General features: G+C 43.7%; 1 protein-coding gene across 4 annotated transcripts in view; it reads left to right on the top strand.

Annotated features, from left to right (window-relative positions):
* Positions 1-18,704, top strand: part of ldb1b (LIM-domain binding 1b) — a 33,616-nt gene that overhangs the window by 5,040 nt on the left and 9,872 nt on the right. The window contains exons 2-3 of one of the 4 annotated variants that reach the window (XM_049572788.1): positions 2,115-2,294; positions 18,222-18,324. In XM_049572788.1, the coding sequence (XP_049428745.1) occupies positions 2,267-2,294; positions 18,222-18,324 (131 nt within the window). In that variant the 5' untranslated portion in view covers positions 2,115-2,266. Of the gene's footprint in view, positions 1-1,787; positions 2,295-10,700; positions 10,837-14,823; positions 15,212-18,221; positions 18,325-18,704 lie in introns of those variants that run through there. The other 3 variants (XM_049572786.1, XM_049572785.1, XM_049572789.1) reach the window with 3 other exon arrangements.

Raw genomic sequence — 18,704 nt, 5'->3', positions numbered from 1 at the left:
TCAAGTCCCAAGCAAGTCCCAAGTTACTGTCATGCGAATCAAGTCCAAAGTGAAAACAGAAGTGAAAACTGATTTTTGTTCTGCTTTTTTTCTTCTTTTTTTATCACTGTCTACAACATTATCCCTGAATCCAAATTTTGTTATTTTTGGACCAGCTCCCTCTATGATTGCTGACTTGTGCATTGGCCTCTCCTGGTCTGCTTTGTCCTGGTAGATTGCCAGGTTTGTGTACATTGCACTAGAAATAATGACAATCATGACTCAAGAACAAAATGTAACCTCTCAACATCTAGAGAAATGCAAATATTTAATATAAGAAGTCCTTTCAAGTCATCTGTCTCAAGTCTACGTCAAGTCTCAAATCATGAATACCAAGTTACAGTCAAGTTGAGTCCTCAAATGTGCGACTTGAGTCTGACTTGGGTCAAGTCTTGTGAATCAAATACCCCACCTCTATCAATTTCTCAGCAATCAAGAAACCAAGTAATTGCATTTGCCAAATTGTTGCACCATTCCTTCATCATCTGTGATCCCTTTTCGGGGCTCCTGTCCTCCAGGTTGGGAACCGCTGGTTTAAAGGATAAAATATAAAGGATATATAAATGGTCATTTCCTTAAACAGCTGGACACTGTGGCTTTGAGCAAACGTTACTCAAACAGGTGTAAACAGTGTTTTTATTGGGGACTATTTCCAGCGGTGGATCAATGCACATTTCAGTGTTACAGTAAGTTAGTATTTCCAGCAGCAAGAGGATGTATGTGGGATGGTCTCAGTATTAACTACAGTGTCCATGTTCATGGCAAAGAAGGAGCACGTCAGCTGGCGACTCTGTCTCTCAAACACACACACGAAAACTTGTGCATCTAACAGAGAAAGACAAATGACATAGTGATGGAGGAAAGATTAGAGCACGATGGAGACAGTGGGAGGGAAAGGTGGAACGGAAGAAAGAGTAATAAGGAAAAAAAGAGAGACGGCGAGGGAGGAGGGGGAGGAGGGCAGGAGAGATAAATGGCCCAGTAGACAGGAAGATGAGTGAAGCGAGAGAGCAACACTGTGTGGCACACTGCAGACAGAAAGACTAACGGAGCGAGAGAATGAATGGGCGAGAAAGGGAGACGACAGAGAGAGAGAGGGAAAGAGAGAGAGAGAGAGCCGAGGCACGTCAATCGCCCCCTCCTCTTTCCTCCTCCCTTTTCCTCCCCCTTTTCCCTCCCCCTGCCCTCCCTGCCATGTAGCAGACCTTCGCTGGATGGTAACAAGCCACTCAGACGGCTGCGGCACACACACACGCATGCACGCACACATGTACAGCCAGATCTCCTGAAGATCATTTAAACCTTCGTGTGTGCACTTCTGCACGTGTTCATATATGTTTGTGTGTGTGTGTGTGTGTGTGTGTGTGTGTCATTGTAGCAGCAGCGGTGAAAAACAGCCTCTACATATTTAAAGGAGAAAAAAAAGGACCCACATCACATGGTTGTTATTCTCTCAAATCTGCCTCTCAGGTCACTTTGACAGTCCACTCTCTCCCTCTCTCTGCCTTCCTCGCTCTAGAACACACACAGACACACATTTACGCACACACTCTCTCTCTCTCTCTCTCTCTCTCCCTCTCCCTCTCCCTCTCTCTCTCTCTCTCTCTCTCTCTCTCTCCCTCTCTCTCTCGAGCACTCAGCCGCTCGTTCCCTCCCTTTCTCTTCCTCTCTTTCTCCCTCTCTCCTCCCACCTGAGCTGTAATTTGCAGGGCTGATGAGGGTGAGGGCAGAGCAGAGGCAGGAACAGAATCCTTCTCACTCTATAACACACACACACCCACACACACACACACACACACACACACACACACACAGACACACACTCACAAACACGTACACGGTGTGATTCACAGTGTACTGCTACAACTGAGAGAATCCGATCCTTTGTGCTCTTTTTTTAACCTCTTCTTCCCCTCTTTCTCTCTTTTACTCCCTCGTCGTCACTCTCTCCTCCCTCCCTCCCTCTCTCCCTCCCTCCCTCTCTCACTCTTTGCTCCCTGGTGGTGTGTGTGTGTGTGTGTGTGTGTCTGTGTGTCTGTGTGTCTGTGTGTGTGTCTGTGTGTGTATGTGAACAGTGGGGATAACAGACGCTCATGTGAGCAGCCTCAGTGGCGGCAGCAGTGACTGGTGAGAAAGAGGAGAGAGGAGAAGAGAGAGGAGAAGAGGAGCGAGGATAACAGAACCACCACCATCATTCTGATCGGATTCACACTAGACATGTGAGAAGATGTCCGTGGGCGGCTGCGCGTGTCCCGGTAAGTAGCTGCCGTGGTGATGGTTGCCGTTAACGACAGCCCCACTGCCGCCGCTGCTGCTGCTGTTGCCAGCCACTGACTTTTTCTGGTCGTTGTTGTTGTTGTTGTATTTTGGTTGGCGAGTGTGGCCGCTGCCGTGGCATGACTGGGGCAGGGAGAGAGGTGCCCTGGGGCCCCGGGGCTCTGTTTGCAAAGGCTCATGGGAGGTCGCCCTCTGTGATGGCTGAGAGGATGGAGAGCAAAGAAAATACTAGAACAGATGGATCAACATGTAGTCTGTTTCATTTTGACTTTTCCCTCGTCAGTGTGACAACAAAGTGCTTCTTACTGTTTGTTTAGTTTGGAAATTAAGAGGGAAAAGATGCTCGTTGGCAGTGCAGACATCTGGGCATGAAGTTGTTGCTATGGCACCACTAATGCTACTTCTTCTTCTCTGCCAGTTTGTTTTTGTTCTTGTTGCTTCTGCTGCTGATTTCTGACTGATGGCCCACGTTTACAACAGATTTCTTTTAAAGTTGACACAGATGTTGCGCTCACTTATCCACAGTGGAAGTCCTGTGAAAAGCTGACGAGCCTCTCATGCACAGATACCAGAAGAGAAAAGAGAAAAAAGAAAGATCAAAGTGTGACATTTAAAGGGCAAAGGTCACCGGCTCAGATCAAAGGCTTGCATGATTGATTCCGCACCTCTTCCCACATGAGCTATTAATGAATGTTTGATGTTTCACAGCTCACACAGGAGTATATCATTTAGGATGCATGAGGAGCGCGATGGTGGTACAGTCAGATGCTTCTCGTTCCGTTTTAGACACGAAAATGCAGCATCACCACATTTGTTTGGCTGTAAGTGGTACACTCCTGCCCTCGTCGTTGTATAATGGCCTTGTTATTTTCCATCCTAGAAGTCATTTCTTCCTGAGTTCACGGAGGGTCAGCGAGTGCACTCGTGAGAGGTAGAAAGGCAGAGACGTTCTGACCTTGTCTCACGTGTTCCAATCACTATAGCATCACCATTTGTTTATTGCTGCTGCTTTCAATCACATCTACTGCCCCTCGTGTCTGTCCTCTCTTGACCCGCTGCTGGGAATCAGACAGACGACCCGGGTTTCATTTCGACAACATGATAACAAAACAATTCCGCAGTCAGGGTTTTGCTTGTCACTATTTTTAATAAAATTGGTTAAAGTTGAGTAACAGCCCCGGGGCTTCTGGGAGCTCAGCCACCGAGAGCAACCTGCAGGGAGTAATATCCGTCATATTAGACCACCATATTGAGAGGTGTGCGACTTCTGTTGAAGACTGAGGAACTCACCGCAATCCCTAAACTGTTGTGTTTGGGTGCTGAGTGCCTGACAGCAAACAGATAATTCTTCTACATTTTATTGGCTTTAATCAGACAGAGGAGGAAAGAAAAAGAGGAATCAAGGTCTGGAAATAAACCCAGCGCCGCCGAGCCTCAGGCAATATATTAAGTGTTACAGCGATTTATGTTGCACTCCTGATAGGACGTGTAGGACATGAGATATAACCCTATAGCTAAAAATGTATTCATAATCATGATAAATGTAGTCAGAACCTACAGCTATACAATACACAGCAGGAAAGGAGGGAGTAAGTATGATAGAGTTGTGTGTGTGTGTGGGTGGGTGGGTGGGTGGGTGGGTGTGTGTGTGTGTGTGTGTGGTGCTACATCACCCTGACGTGGCCTCCTCTCTCCTGAACCACCAGGCCACAGTGGCCACTGTGGTCAACCCTCCAACAGCCGGGATGTGGATACAGAAATTTAGCCAACCACGCATCCAGGATCAGATTTCCCCGTTGCCAGCCTCGACTTTAATCATTAGAAAGATGGAAACACTAACTGGTCCCATGTCTTGCGGTTTGGAAACTCTGTTGCTGACGGATTATTTCAAAGACGGAAAGTTTAGGCAAAGCAAATTAAGAGACAATGCCAACTCATCCTGGCCTCTACAGTTGTGTTTAGATGGGTGAATGGGTGATGGAACGAGACATGATTGAAGCAGACGGATGTAGAAATGTGGACAAAGAGAGAGAGAGACATTGGTGCTGTGATCAAACCAGACGGATTAGGTATCAGCAAGGACAAACCCTCTAGACACACCGGATGACAGTTTGTCTTGAACACACAATGGCACAGGGAAACGTGGCGTACCAGTGTTAAATGTGACTGCATGCACACAGGAGTTTTTGTGTGTGTGTGTCTGTGTGCGCGTGTGTTTTCAATCTCTGCGCAGCGCCCCGTGCTATGAAGGCAAACGCTGCCACCTCAGCCGTTAAACAAGCCTGCACAGCAGAGGCGGGAGCGTTTGTTTAGAACCGGGCCTTAGCTATCTTGCGGTCAGATTGCATACTTAATCACCGTGGTCATGGAAATTTCCAAAAAGACGTTATGACCGCACTCTTGTGCGCTCCACTTTTACTCCCGTATTGTTCTCTTTGGTGTTCCCCTTTTCTTTTCGCCTCAGTTTCTCTGCTTTAGGGATTCTCCCTTTTTCTGTTTTTCCTTTTGAGCTCACAGGAGAAGGAGAAGAGCAAAGCTGCTTTTCAAATCGTATTTGGTGCCATGTAAAGAGTCTAAATGAGTCTGTAACTTTCAAAAGGCAGCACAGGGAATGTTAAAACTTTTGCATACACCAGCAAGTCATTCATTTATATTCTACCATGCAAACCTGTAGGCCTGAAACAATGTGTGTGGCGAGCACAGCTTCACCTATACAACATGACGCAACTAAAACCCAATGTAAACACTGCCTCCAAATATGGAACAATCGCCTCCATTCACTCGTGTCAACTTCAGATGAACCCAAAGCTTGACCCTATACAGTGATGCTGGTTAATTTGCACACTGATGCCAAGTTATCCCTCTCCACTTTGCGTTGTACATTCAAACCACTTAGAGAGGCCAGAGAGATGACTATAGAAAACATAATGTAAAACTACAAAGTGTCTCTGTAGTCGTTCCCCTTCTCTTTCTCTCTTGTTTACATTCCAGAGCCGTGTTCAACACTGAGGGATCCTCCCCCTTCTTGTGTGGGCTCTGAGTCTGTGTGCATGTGTTTGTGTGTGTGTGTGTGTGTGTGTGGACGTATACACACACGCAGCATGTGCCCCAACATGTGGGTGACATAAACAGTGGAGCGGAGTGTGTAAGGATGTGCTCAGGGCTGCAGTACATTGAGGAAACAAAGTTACAATACAGTACGCTCTGTGCAGCTACAGATGTTTTGTGCTTTGTGGTCAATCTGTGTTGAACCACCCAGACCTGACATTACACCCCCTGCTCCATCACTTCTATCCTATCTCCAGCCTTTGCACAGTGTTTCACTATGCACTGTGTATATACCTTCATCCTTCCCCCTTTTCTCTCCCTCCCCTCCCCTCACTCCCTCTTTCTCTTTGACTCCCCTGATTGCTAGCGTATGTTGCCTGGCTGGCTGGCTGGCTAGATGAGGGGAGGGAAGGGGGGGTGGGGGGTGGTAAGGAGGGAAGAAGGGGAGAGACTGAGAGAGGAGGGGAGGAGAGAAGGGGGAAGGGACTGTGCCCTCTCATGCAGAGAGTCACATGGTGTCCCTGATTGGAGGAAAATGAGTAAAGACTGCAGCCCGGCTGAAATGGCAACAGACAAAAACGCACAAAGGCTGAGCTGTTTAGAAACGGGTTGCACAACAAGAGAGCCTGAAGAGGAGGAGGAGGAGGAGGAGGAGGAGGAGGAGGGTGTGACGGAGGGGAAGAGAGAGGGAGTGAGCAGATACTGAGGAGAGATGTGGATTAAGAGAGAGGAAGAGGAGGAGGAGGAGGATCAGGGAGGGTGGCAAGGAAGAGAAAACAGGAGAGAGGAGAGGTGACGGAGCAGGGGGGGTGCTGGAGGAGGGAGGGGGGGAGGTAGAGAGCAGAAGAGCCAAGAAAAGAGAGGCAAGTGGGAGATGAGCACCGTAGGAGCGCAGGAGGAGTGGGTGGGAGGGAGAGAGGGTGAGACAGAGTGAGAGAGAGATCAGACTGTGTTTCTATGTTTTCTGCAAGGCTGAGCGGTGACGTGATTGGCTGGGGGGGTGGGGGGGGCAGACCTGACTCTGAGATCAGAGACAGACAAAATGGCTCCCAGAGAACAGAGAACGCAGCATCAGGGCACTGTCATCTCCCTTCACACAGCTGTCAGCTGACACCAGCCGCCGCCACACACATCTGACACACACACATATACACACACTTTCTCTCTCTTAAAGGCTAAGCCACCTGCCAAATGCCAGTGTGAGGGAAAAACTGAGGATGATGGGTATTAATGCAGATCTTTAAGTTGCTCTCATATGTATGTGCAGATCTTTTATTGGGAAACACTTTGTTATAAACACAGATGATATAGATTAATGACAAACTGGCACACAACAGAGCCTTTTCTCTGGTTTAATCCCTTCACCCATTGGCCTGTGCTGACATGTGACGCGCTCGCCGCTGAAGTTCCCTTGTTGCAATGAGTCTGTGTTCGCCTGCCAGAGAAAATCCTGAGTAGGGAATTCACCCAGTGAGTGAGAAAATACTGTAGGGCAGCATGAAAACAAACACACCGGCTCACTGCAGCCACAAGAGGGAGCTGCCGTCAAAGGACAACCTCTGATTGTAGGTCAGCTCTAATTTCTGCCCCCTGTAATGATGCATGGTGACTGTAAAACAAATGGACGATGAGCACTCATCTGCACACAGTTTCACTCCTAAAGAACATTTTCATAACAGCTTTGATTATTGGTCTTTTATGTGAAGTTGCTTTAATTTGCTCTTGCAAAGGAGCTGAGTCAATAACAATTTTCTGTCTGAAATATAAGAAGTGGTGGAAGAAGTCTCTCATACGTAAGATAAAAGTAGCAGTACAACAATGTCAAAATATTTCATTACAGCTTAAAGTTCAAAAACTACTCATGCAAAAAAGAGTGCTTATTAGATTATTAGTACTATGGTATATGCAGGGTAATGATATTGATATTTATTGCTATATAGTATATTTTCTGCAGAATAAATGTTCATTGATAAAAGAAATGTCTTGGCAAATGAACATTCAAGCAAAAATCATTTAAAAAAATCCAATACACTCACAAAGCAGTCATCTCAGACTGTGAGTATGTAGATGTAACTTTTAATTTTAATGACCTAATTACAAAACGTGTCAAACAAGCAAGTAGAGGAGTGGTTGTTTGATAATCAAAGCTTGCAGGCTGAGGTCACCTGTAGGCAACCAGTGCTGTTTGCCTACCTGATTGTACTTGTACTTGTACTAAGCCAGGTATAGGATTTCCCTTGATTTCGACCAAATTGAAATGTTTTATTTAAAAAAAAATGTTCTTTGACTGTGGAGATATCACTCCAGAATATATTAAATTTAAGGTTAACCTCAATGTGTTGGTATGTACGTACCTACACTTTGTTCTTTATGTTTGACAGCAGCATTGTGGTCAAGCACACCTCAACTGAGACCAAGTCAGGACCAAGACCAGACCAGTGTGAGTCTCACACTTTACGATAACATGTGGAACACACAAAAACATAGGCACTCCTCAACTTGATCTGAACGATTCACATTCCCATAAAACCGCCACAGCAAACAAATGAAGAGTCCTCCTTCACTGCCATGCTGTATAACCTGTATGTGTGTGTATGTGAAAGTGAACCATGAGAAATGTCTTGATGAAATAATCAAAAGGCATCACAGAGGTGACTTTTGTGTTTGGTAATTTTCCTTTGTTTTCTACGAGCAAACAGACACAAACAAACACTAAAGAGCTGAAATCAACTTCACCATCTTTATTCAACACTTTAGTGAAATCCTGCAGCTGTGGTCTTGACCGGTCTTGAAATAAACCCAAAGTTCTCTTTGTCTGAGACCGGGACGAGATTGAGTAAAAATGCAGTCGAATCTGAGATACGCCCAAGACCAAAAAGTGGTCTTGAGACCAACAGCGGGTACTACAACACTGTTTGACAGTACACCAGTGTGACGAGTATCATTATAGATTAGGCTGTTCTGGTTTTGAGGAAAGAAACAGTTTAATTGAACACTGCAGGATTAATCCAAGCACTGTTACGTTTTAAACATTATTTTACACTAAGAACAAAAGAGTTTACCAGTCTCCCTAAGTTTGTTTGTTTATTTCACTTCCTTGAATTTTTATATGTCACTATGTCCTTAAACCTCATGAGGGATCATAAAGAAAAGTCCTAAAGGTCCAGTGTGCAGGATTTAGGGGATATATTGGCAAAATGAAATATACTACAATAAGTACATGTTCTTTTGTGTATAATCACATAAAGATAAGAGTCGTGTTTTTGTTACCTGACAATGAGCCATTTCTATCTACATAGGGAGCAGGTCCTCGTTTATGGAGATCACCATGTTTACCGTGGACAAACCAAACACTGGCCCTAGACAAGGCCTTTTGTGTTTTCACATTGGCCACCGTAATTAGAAGCCTGTTTGCAACAAGCAGGATCAGAAAAACGATGATTTGTAACATGAAACTGCTACTGGTTTTAATCATTGTATCCTTTTGTTTTGAAGATGAAGAGACCGCTGCGGATAATTCAGCTCCTGGTAAATTCCTCATAAACAATGCAGGAATTCTAACCGGGAAAAGTTTCAGCTGGTTGCAATGTGCAATCCTCACTGCTATATGCCCCTACATATCCCTAAATCTTGCACACTGGACCTTCAAGTCCTGCTCATTCATTTGCAATATTGTCCACTGAGGCCCAGTATACCCAGAGCTAATAAGAGAATACCACCATAAACAGTGTGACAACAATCTCTGATAGTAGACATAATTGTATTTACTCACAGATATGTCGTCATATCCTCCTGAGACCCGAACTTTTGTTTGGTATGCTATTTTAATTTGTCCTAGCTATTTAGGATCAGTGGGACCTGATAAGTTTAACAAATCTAAACATTGTCAACAATTACAAAGTCCCAGTGTCCTCAAATGAGACGATAATGAAGTCCCAGTGTCCACAGACAAATACTTCCTAATTAACTTGTAACTGTTGCTAAAATTAGTCACACATGTATTCCATATCAAACTACCAACAGCATTAATCTTAAATAAACCATAAACCATAAAATGCGATCAGGTTTTGGACCTTGTCCACTTTTGTGTCGGGATCACGTGCAGACTGACTTAGCAGAGATGGCTGCCATCTTGTTTTTACATGGATTAGTGGGTTGTGCAAATGATCCGTCTGCATGTTCACTGACAGAAACCTTGTTACAACTTTAAGTTCCTCTAGACAGTCGAGTTTTATCGTCTTCTCAGGGCTACGAAAGGGACACTAGATGGGAGAAAAAAGTGTCCACTAACGAGGACAACAGGTCTAAATTAAGAAGAATGAAGTATATGGTCAAGTAAACCCAAAATGCGATGTCCTCATGTGAGGACACAGGGTCTCCCGGCCATTACTTAATGTGTAAATAGCATTTTTGAATAACATTTGTAAAATCTTAAACAGTAAAAGATGTCAGATAAATGTGCTTGAGTATAAAAGCACAACGTTGTCTGTGAAATATGGTGAAGTAGAAGTAAAAACTAAACAACAAAAAGGATGTGAAGTACCACTGCAGATAAGTGTCAGTGATTCTGACTCGCAGACTTTAATCTGAAGCTGACCAATGTTCCCTGTTAGTGCTTATTCCTCCGAAAAAAGGAAAAAGAAGTGGCAGCTTGTCCTTTGGATCTTTTATCAAAGCTGAATCACACAGATAGATCTTTGTCCCTCCATCTGATCCAATAAGGGAGTAAAGACGCCTGAGCTGCCAAGTGTACAAAATCTGGCAGACAGTGACCACTGAGAAGAGCCCCAGAGACACTTAACTAGCCTCCATACAAAAGAATGGGACTATATGTGCTAGTGATGTGTTTACAGTATGTCTGACTTTAATACTATGAAGTGGTGCCATGAAACTGTATCTGTAGCATAACTGTGGTCTGATCTATGAAAACAGGAGGGGCTCTGTTTTTATTCCTGTTTGGGGAAAAAACAAAAATGACCTGGTGTCACTGTCATCTGTAAGCTGGGGTCAGTGTAATAAGGGCCGCTTCTACACTCATAGCAACAGCAGGCTGTCTCCAGATCAGTGTTAAAGACGGTGTTGAAGGGAGGGCGACCGGGACGGTTGTTATCAGAACTCTGGCAGATGTGTGTGCCGCTCAGTTTCCTGTTGACTAGTGAGTGGAAGTGGCAGGCTGCACACATTTGCACGTACACAGGCAACACATGCATGAGAGCACACACACATGAACACACAGGCGCGTGCACACCCACCCACACACACACACACACACACACACACACACACACACACACTGTAGGCATCCTTCTCCCCCCTCCTTGTGCCCCTGAGCCTGACAGTCTGGACATGGGAGATATCAGAGCGAGGGAGAGGCATGAAAACACAGACCAAGTCTTTGAGTTAGATCAGTATGTGAAAGTGCATGTGTGGGTGACAAAATGGCGATGTCAGAACAGCTTGAAACTGAGGGAGGTAAGTCTCTCTTTCTGACCTTTTCCTTGTTGTCTTCCTCATAGCTGATTCAGCAACAAAACCCCCTGAGGTCAAACAAATCAAAGCAGCTGAGAAAGAAAATGTCTTATTGTTTTTCTGGATTTATCTCCTGGTTTGTTGATGCTCAGAGAAATGCTGTACAAGTTCAGCCCTCTTCCCCTCTTTCTTTTTTTTGTGTGACTTTGACAAAGGCGAATTAAACAAGTTGCACTTGTAGGTTTAAGTGTAAGCTTTGTGAAAACATCACACAGTGCACTTTAGGGAGTTTATTCAGCCACCGCACGCTCCAGCTTTAATCACTTATTGTACATGGATTTATGGCTTTAGGTGTGAATGTGTGACTGTGAGTTGGAAAATGAGGCTAGCTGGTGAAGTGAAGGTTAGGCAGCTGTGTGTGTGTGCACTGTGTGTGTGTGTGTACTGTGTGTGCATGTGTGTGTGATTCGTTGGTTGGGGTGCTGGTTGTAGATAAGGCCTGCCCCATGCCTGAGAGCGAAAGAGACGGTGTGTGTAAGCCCTTCAAGCCTTATCCTGACACACCTCCCACCCCCACCTCCTCTCCATCACCCCACACACACACACACACACACACACACACACACAGCGAGGATTAACCCCGTCATGTACCATTTCAATGGGTGAGCTTTGGAGGCACACACACACACACACACACACACACATACACAGGATTAACCCTTGTGTGTCCATTTCCATGGATGGTTCTTAGCTTCGCTCCGGTTGTGACAGCACTGACTGCTTGCGTTGCCATGGCTACAGGGGCCAGCGAATGTAAGATAGGCAAATCCACATAAGTCACCCACAACAGACACTCTAAGCTACTACCGGCGACACCTCCCCCTGGTAGGAGTCACACAAAGATGCTGCCAAAAGACTGACAGAGGCCTCGCGAGCTGTGAAGTGCTCATGTCACAAGCTTACCATGGTCAGACCAATATACATAAACTCAGCCCGAGCATCTTTGTTGCCGGTCGGGTGAGAGACAGGCCTTAGAGCAGCTTATCCTCTCTACATGTCTGGTTCCGGGAGGCACTGCACTTCACACCACACTCAAGATTTCTTCCAACACGAGAGTCGGCAAAGAGGAGTGTGTTTGAGCTGTCGTCTTCATTTTACAAATGTGAGGGAGTGATGTTCCAGGATTGAACATCCAGCTGAAAAAGATCTGCAAATATGCCAGAATGCAGCGACAGAAAGCAGAAAAGTGCAGCTGATAAGACACGGCCAGAAAAGTAAACATAATATTAAGATCATTTTACCCGGCCTCATAGATGTCATTTACATCGGGGACACTGGGATGTCCTCACAACTCTATCAAAGCATGCTTTGTCAAAAAGGTCTGAAACTTGAACCAAGAAATGTTAACTAACAAATGAGAAGGCTTTACGAAAGGATTGTTTGCACAATAAGAAAACATACAGTGAAATACAGAGGAAACAAATGTGCATTGTCCAAAAAAATGTAAAAGCTATAACATAATCAAAAAAAAAAAAATCCTCACTGGCCTGCTGATTCTAAAACTACCTCAAAACGTGCAGCGCAAATCAATCACTTTAACAAATTCTTGACGAAGTTTCCCCATGTCTAACTTTTCCATTCTCTCCTTGTGAACATGACAACACATGAGCTGTTGAAGTCCATGGGCTTAGAAATTAATTAGATTAAATGAATGTGTCATTGAAGTTACTTCTCTGAACAAATAAGGACGGAAACTACATGTCTGTTGACTCAGTGGGGATAACATTAAATCAGAGAAGTTGATCAACAGGAGAGAAAACATTTGAAAGCAGCACCAGATCCCTTACTGCATTATATTCTGTTATATTTTTATATTTCAAATTTTCACCTGCCTGAATTCGTGTTTTTCTTTACATAAGTGGGGACATTTCCATCATAAATTGGTGCCTATAAAATGACCAGAATGCAGGAAATTAGGTGTTTAGAGGACCTTGTGCTTCATATGTGTTCCACCTAATACTAAAAGAAAACCAATGCACTTGCCAGTAGCCTAGGCTTCTCCCTTTTGATGCCCTGGTAAGCATTTTTCCCTGAATCATTATATTTATCTACTCTGACCTCAAACCATTCCCCCCATCGCATTGCTTAAAAAAATCACATATGTCTGAGACCATTTAAAAAATGCTTTTATTAATCTGAGTCCTCACGTCTCCACCAATTTTCAACGCAGATTTACAGCCTTGCCTGACTTCACTGTCTCTGAAATGTCAGAATATCAGAGACGATGGAGAAAATACATTACAATAAACACTAGAGAGGAGTATGTCCACTGGACTGTGGTGGATATAGGAGTGACATAATAAGTGAATGGATGTTTGACTGATGGAGTAAATGATTACATGGATGATAAATCAAATGAGTGCCATTCCATTCATCATGTATATAGCTGAGTATTTAATTAACGAATGCATTATTAATATTTTTATCTTCATTTTGGTCATACTTTTGCATCAGATAGATACATACTTTATTCATCCCCCCTTTGGGGAAATTCAGTATTACTGGTAGTATGTTCCTTTTTTCTCTTCTCTCTTTTCTTTAAAGCAAAATATATATAAACATCGTAAGCAATAGAGGCAATTGGAAATTAAATGTGCGCTTTTGCAATAAATAATTCACCAAAAAAATCTAATTAATCAAGCTCACAACATCCAAATTTGTCAGCTGCAACACCTTGTGGAACTGATCCTTGAAATGCACCCTGTGAATCATCTGTAAAATACATTTTAAAAAGTTGATCCAGGTCATACAATCAGATTAGAGTACAGATTTTTGAATCAGACTCAAATAAACACATGAACACACACTTTATCTGCAGGTTATACTGTTTAAAATTGTGCCTTGAAAATAATTCAGCTTGAGCCAAAACACAGTTAAAATATGTTGTAATAATATTACCTATCAGTGTCGATGCCCAGCAGCCCCTGTGAAAGCCTGTTAACCATTTCCACAGAGCAGCTCCCAGGAGCAGCTTAATTTGTGAATAAATCATTAATGAAACATTGTGTTTTCACTCCCTGTGTACATGGGTAGCGTATAAATCAGAACCACGCTCGTGCTGGTGGCTGCAATGTCCCTAAATAATTGAGGTGGGGGAAAGCACTTCTGTGTTTGAAAGGAAAGAATTTCTGAACCTTGATATGGGATCACCTGCCAAATGTTGGGAGTCCCACTCATCCTTTAGGGATAAATAATTCATATCAAATTAGCAAATATTATGACATGCACTTGCATAAAATATATGAAAAACTACTGACCTAATACTGCTTGTTCTTTTTATATCCCAACCTTGGCCATATGGGTGAGTCCTCACTGGCTGTGATCTGAATATCTGATTATAATTTGAGGCGATTTAAGCAGATTTACAGGCCTATGGGATTCTCCTTTTGGCTTAGCGCTTCCTGTGTTTGTGTGTTTATGTGTGTATGCAGAGAGAGAGAGTCCCAGTGGTGCTGGATTTACTGCTTTACCTTGGAGACAGTTCAGTGTGCAAACTCAAAGACACAATTAATTGCAAACAGCCCAGGTCTGTTATACATACATGAAAGTTAATTTATTAGATCTTAATCTACTTGTGACTGCTGCATCAGCTGTGTGTGCATCATCAACCTGCATGGACCCATGGTGTGTAGTGCATCTGACTGGGGTCTTGGCTGTCACTGTCTCAGCCGAGCTGCTTGCTGCAAGCTGATGTGCACTAATTAGGCAAACATGAAAACCACTTTGCAGTCAGCATGATGTTTATTTCCACACATACTTCCACTCGGCTGCATTAGGCCAATTCTCATCTGTGTCAGTTACAAGGAAGGGATGGGATGTAGGGAGGAGGAAGGAAGGGAAAAAAATGCTTACCAGACAACCTTCATGTGCAGTTGTGCATTAGTTGGGGGGAGGAGGAGGAGGAGGAGAAGAAGGGGGAGAGGGCGGCTGGCGGTGCTGGGCAGAGGATAGAGGAGCAAATGCATTGCGGAGGGAGAGGAGGAGGAGGGCCTACAGCTATTGTTCATGTCCTCCCGTGAACAAAGGGCTCATCTGGGTCCGTATGTAAACCCACAGCAGGCTTCAGCCCACTGACAAGGCCTCATGCGGGACAAAACATAACCGACCGACTCCCGCAATTTAGGCCGTATTCTCTTTCAGTCTCGCGGTTTGAGGAGATTTTTTTCATTGATCCTATTCAGAGGGACGTATTGTGTTGGTACGTTGCGTCCAGCCAACCGCCGTCCAGCGGGCCTATCCGTTTTTACGCACGGAGCGTACACACGGTCTATCATCACGGATCTGTAAACATCAATTTTCTGATTGGACTTCTTTGCAGGTAAAGGGGTCGCTTTGCCCAAACACACACTTTGACTGCAATGTGTAGCTGCTGTTGCAATTGAATGTGGTTTACGAACTGCCGTGGTTGTGATTTCTCGTCTTATTTTGGTGCTTTCTCGCTGAAAAGGGATTTAACGCTAAGGCGTTAGCAAGACGGCTAACACCAGCTAACTTTAACTGTTTTCAGGCTAGCTAGCGTTAGCTTGGCATGCAGGCCTACGAGGCAGTGTTGTATTTAGTCAACGTTTGGTGGTAAAAGATGTCGAGGTTATTGGTCGTGTTTATTTTACGTCTCCACCGCTGTTTGGCTTGTTAAACTGAATGGAAGTTGACATTATATAGTGAAGTTCACCCGCGTCCTGAAATCACCTGTTTAACGTTTTAGCCTAGCTAACAGATAAGTGTTAGCATTATGCGCTGGCTGCCTCTCTAATTGCCTTTGTAAGCAGACAACTCCACGTCAAATGTACTTCGGCTGTTAAAGTTGTGATATACACAGGTGTTGAAAAGGCTATTTAAAGGACAGCTTGATAAAAACTCCAGGCTCGTGTCGGTTTTTGCAAAAAGTTTGCTAACGCAGGTTAATGGTTCAGTATTTAGCTGTCGTCAATATAGCGGATAGACAGGCTAACGTTAACGTTACTTGTCCCTCCTAGCAATCATGGTGGCAGTCTGGAGTGGCATGAGTCCAAAACCACGACAGGTTACTCTTATTTAGAGGAGACTGTAATGCTGAAATCATTTTTGTGTTTGGAGTTAAAGTTAAATCAAATGTTTACAATGTTTCTGACATCCGTGTTGCTCAACATTTGAGATAAGATTTGCTCTGAGGGTGGACTCACCATCACACCAACCCAGGAAGCTACGTGTATGTACAATAAGTATATGGTGCACTGTGTCTACTTGTAAAGGAGAGAGGAAGATGATTCCCAGTGGAGGAAGTGGAGTCCAGCTGATGTGATTGTGACTGCCTGTCATTAACCGCTAACAGGAGAGGAGAGGAGCTAATGGAGCTCTCAACAACTAATGGACACATAACCATCGATTATTTATTTATTTATCAAGCCCATTTGTTTTCCTCTGGTGGTGCATCCAGCCCATAGCATAGCAGTGCTGTCTCACACAGTAAACAACTTGTTTTTATACAAAGTGAAGGCAGGGTTTCAAATGGATGGAGGCTGTATGGCCTCTTATCCCCATGCTGAAGGTGCAGATCTTATTTTAAGATCTGTGATCCTCATGATAAGAAACTTTTTTGTTATTTGTCTTTAAGATCTGTGGTAGGCTACTGGTATGTGGCTACTTTTAGACATACAGTAGGATAGTAGAATATAAACCAGTAGAGATATAGGCCTGACTCCTCACCTTAGAGATAATGGGTTGTTATTTAAGAAACAACTGGCTGTAAATGATACAGACATAATTTAAGAACACCAACCTGATGTGTATTTGTGTGCCTCCTAAGGTTGGTGTTGGGCCAGGCTGTCTGTCCATCTCACTGCAGTCTGCCTGTTGGTATCTGCATGTTAGTGTTGCTGTAAAGTAGGGCTGGGCAATATATCGATATTGTATTGATAGTGTGATAGATATCGTCCCAGAGTTTGGGTGTCATAATATCATAAGTGTTGTCTTTTCCTGGTTTTAAAAGCTGCATTACAGTTGAGTGATGTAATTTACTGAACTTACCAGACTTTTCCAGGTGTTTTATTATTTGCCTTTTCCCACTTTGTCATTATATCCACATTACTGATGGTTATTTATAAAAAAAAAAAAAAAAAAATCTCATTGTGTAAATATTTTGTGAAAGCACCAGAAGTCAACACTGCAATACTGTCTCAATATTGAGGTATTTGGTCAAAAATACTATATTTTATTGTCTCCATATCACCAGGTCCTACAGTAAAATCTTAAACCAGAATACAGCAAGAACACCATGGAAACGAATCCATAATATTAGAAAAGTCTGCTTTTTTTTTTTTTTAAACCTTTTATCACGGAAGAAAGGCTTCTTTACTCTTAACTGTCTTTCTGTATACTAGAAATATATGTCACATAGCTGCTGTGTTCTCATATCACAATGTTCCCTGCTTAAAAACATCCCATTAAATTAAAGCTGATTCTTCCCTGTCTGTCTCTAGATATATATCTCTTTCAGACATACACACACACACACACACACACACACACTTGGAGTGTCAGAGATACGTTTAATATGCAGAGACAAGACAGAGAGACATTAATGAGGCGGGGCTTCACCATGGTGACGGCAGGGGTCGTGACCCAGAGGCCGGCACGCCTGGATGGCCTTTATAGGAGAGCTGGGCAATTAGAGTAGAACAACGGTAGGAGCTGTGTGTATGTGAGAGAGATTCATCAGTTTGTTTTCCGTGTGGGTGTGAATAGAGTCAGTATTGGTCTGTAGTTGGTGTTTGGTATTTTACAGTTCTTTTATGGAGACCAGATGGAGGGCAACAGTTTCTGTAGGAGAGTGGTAGGAGTGCATTGTTTACAGGAGGCTCCCTCCTCATCATGTTGTTGTGTCTTTATGAAACAAGACTGGTGTATTGGGGATGACCTGCGAATGAGTGCAGCCAACTGAAACTGGGCCATACTGGCCAGTTCAGGCTGCATGTGCCTTCACCCTCACATGATACAGTCATTCTTTGTAAGTGTCACTCCAAAAGTGAATAACTATCGGTAGAGAAGTGCCACTGTAATTTCCTAGGGCGTAGTAACACCATCTACCGTGTTCTCTCATTTATGTCCTTTCTTTTTCATATTGTAATGTAGGCCTTTATTTACAGCTGGGCCAACAATATGCTGTTGATCGTTACATTAGTGGATTAATAAGTACAGCATTTATTACCAGTTTTGACCCATTATGTTTCACTTAATTTAGCTGTCAGACCAGCATGAATTTCTTTTGCTTATTATCTGGAAACCTCAACATTTCAATCAACTTCTAAACCTATAAGAGAAAAATTAATAATGTTTATGCTCTCTTCCAGGCTGTTCCTCCAAGTCATTCAAGCTGTACTCCCCCAAGGAGCCCCCCAACGGTAGCACTTTTCCCCCTTTCCACCCCGGCACCATGCTGGACAGAGACGTAGGGTGAGTTTTATGCATGTTTTCTGTTTGTTTTGTGCGTCTGCTCTGGGTGAGGAGTCAGCACTTCTAGCCTTTTAAGATCTTCGACAGGTGTTTGTGTTATTGCATACCCTGTTTACATAGCCTTGTAAATCCAGCCTGAATATCATGAGTTTAATTTCCTCAACAGTGTGTTAGTCTGGAAAACATCCACTGGTAATCGATTTGGCTTGGCAGCTGGTAGTCTGGCCTATCAGCAAACTGTAGAAAGTAGTTTAGATGGTGGCAGCAACAAGCAGTGCTGCATTGTGAATTTTTATTGCGGTGACTGATTGTATTTATTCAGGCGCTTCACACACGTCCTGAACAAACACTGAAGATGTATATTGCAATTCAGACGCTGC

The sequence above is a fragment of the Epinephelus fuscoguttatus genome, linkage group LG3, assembly GCF_011397635.1.
Source record: "Epinephelus fuscoguttatus linkage group LG3, E.fuscoguttatus.final_Chr_v1".
In the NCBI taxonomy this organism is placed as follows: domain Eukaryota; kingdom Metazoa; phylum Chordata; class Actinopteri; order Perciformes; family Serranidae; genus Epinephelus; species Epinephelus fuscoguttatus.
This window is presented reverse-complemented; position numbering and strand designations above follow the sequence as displayed.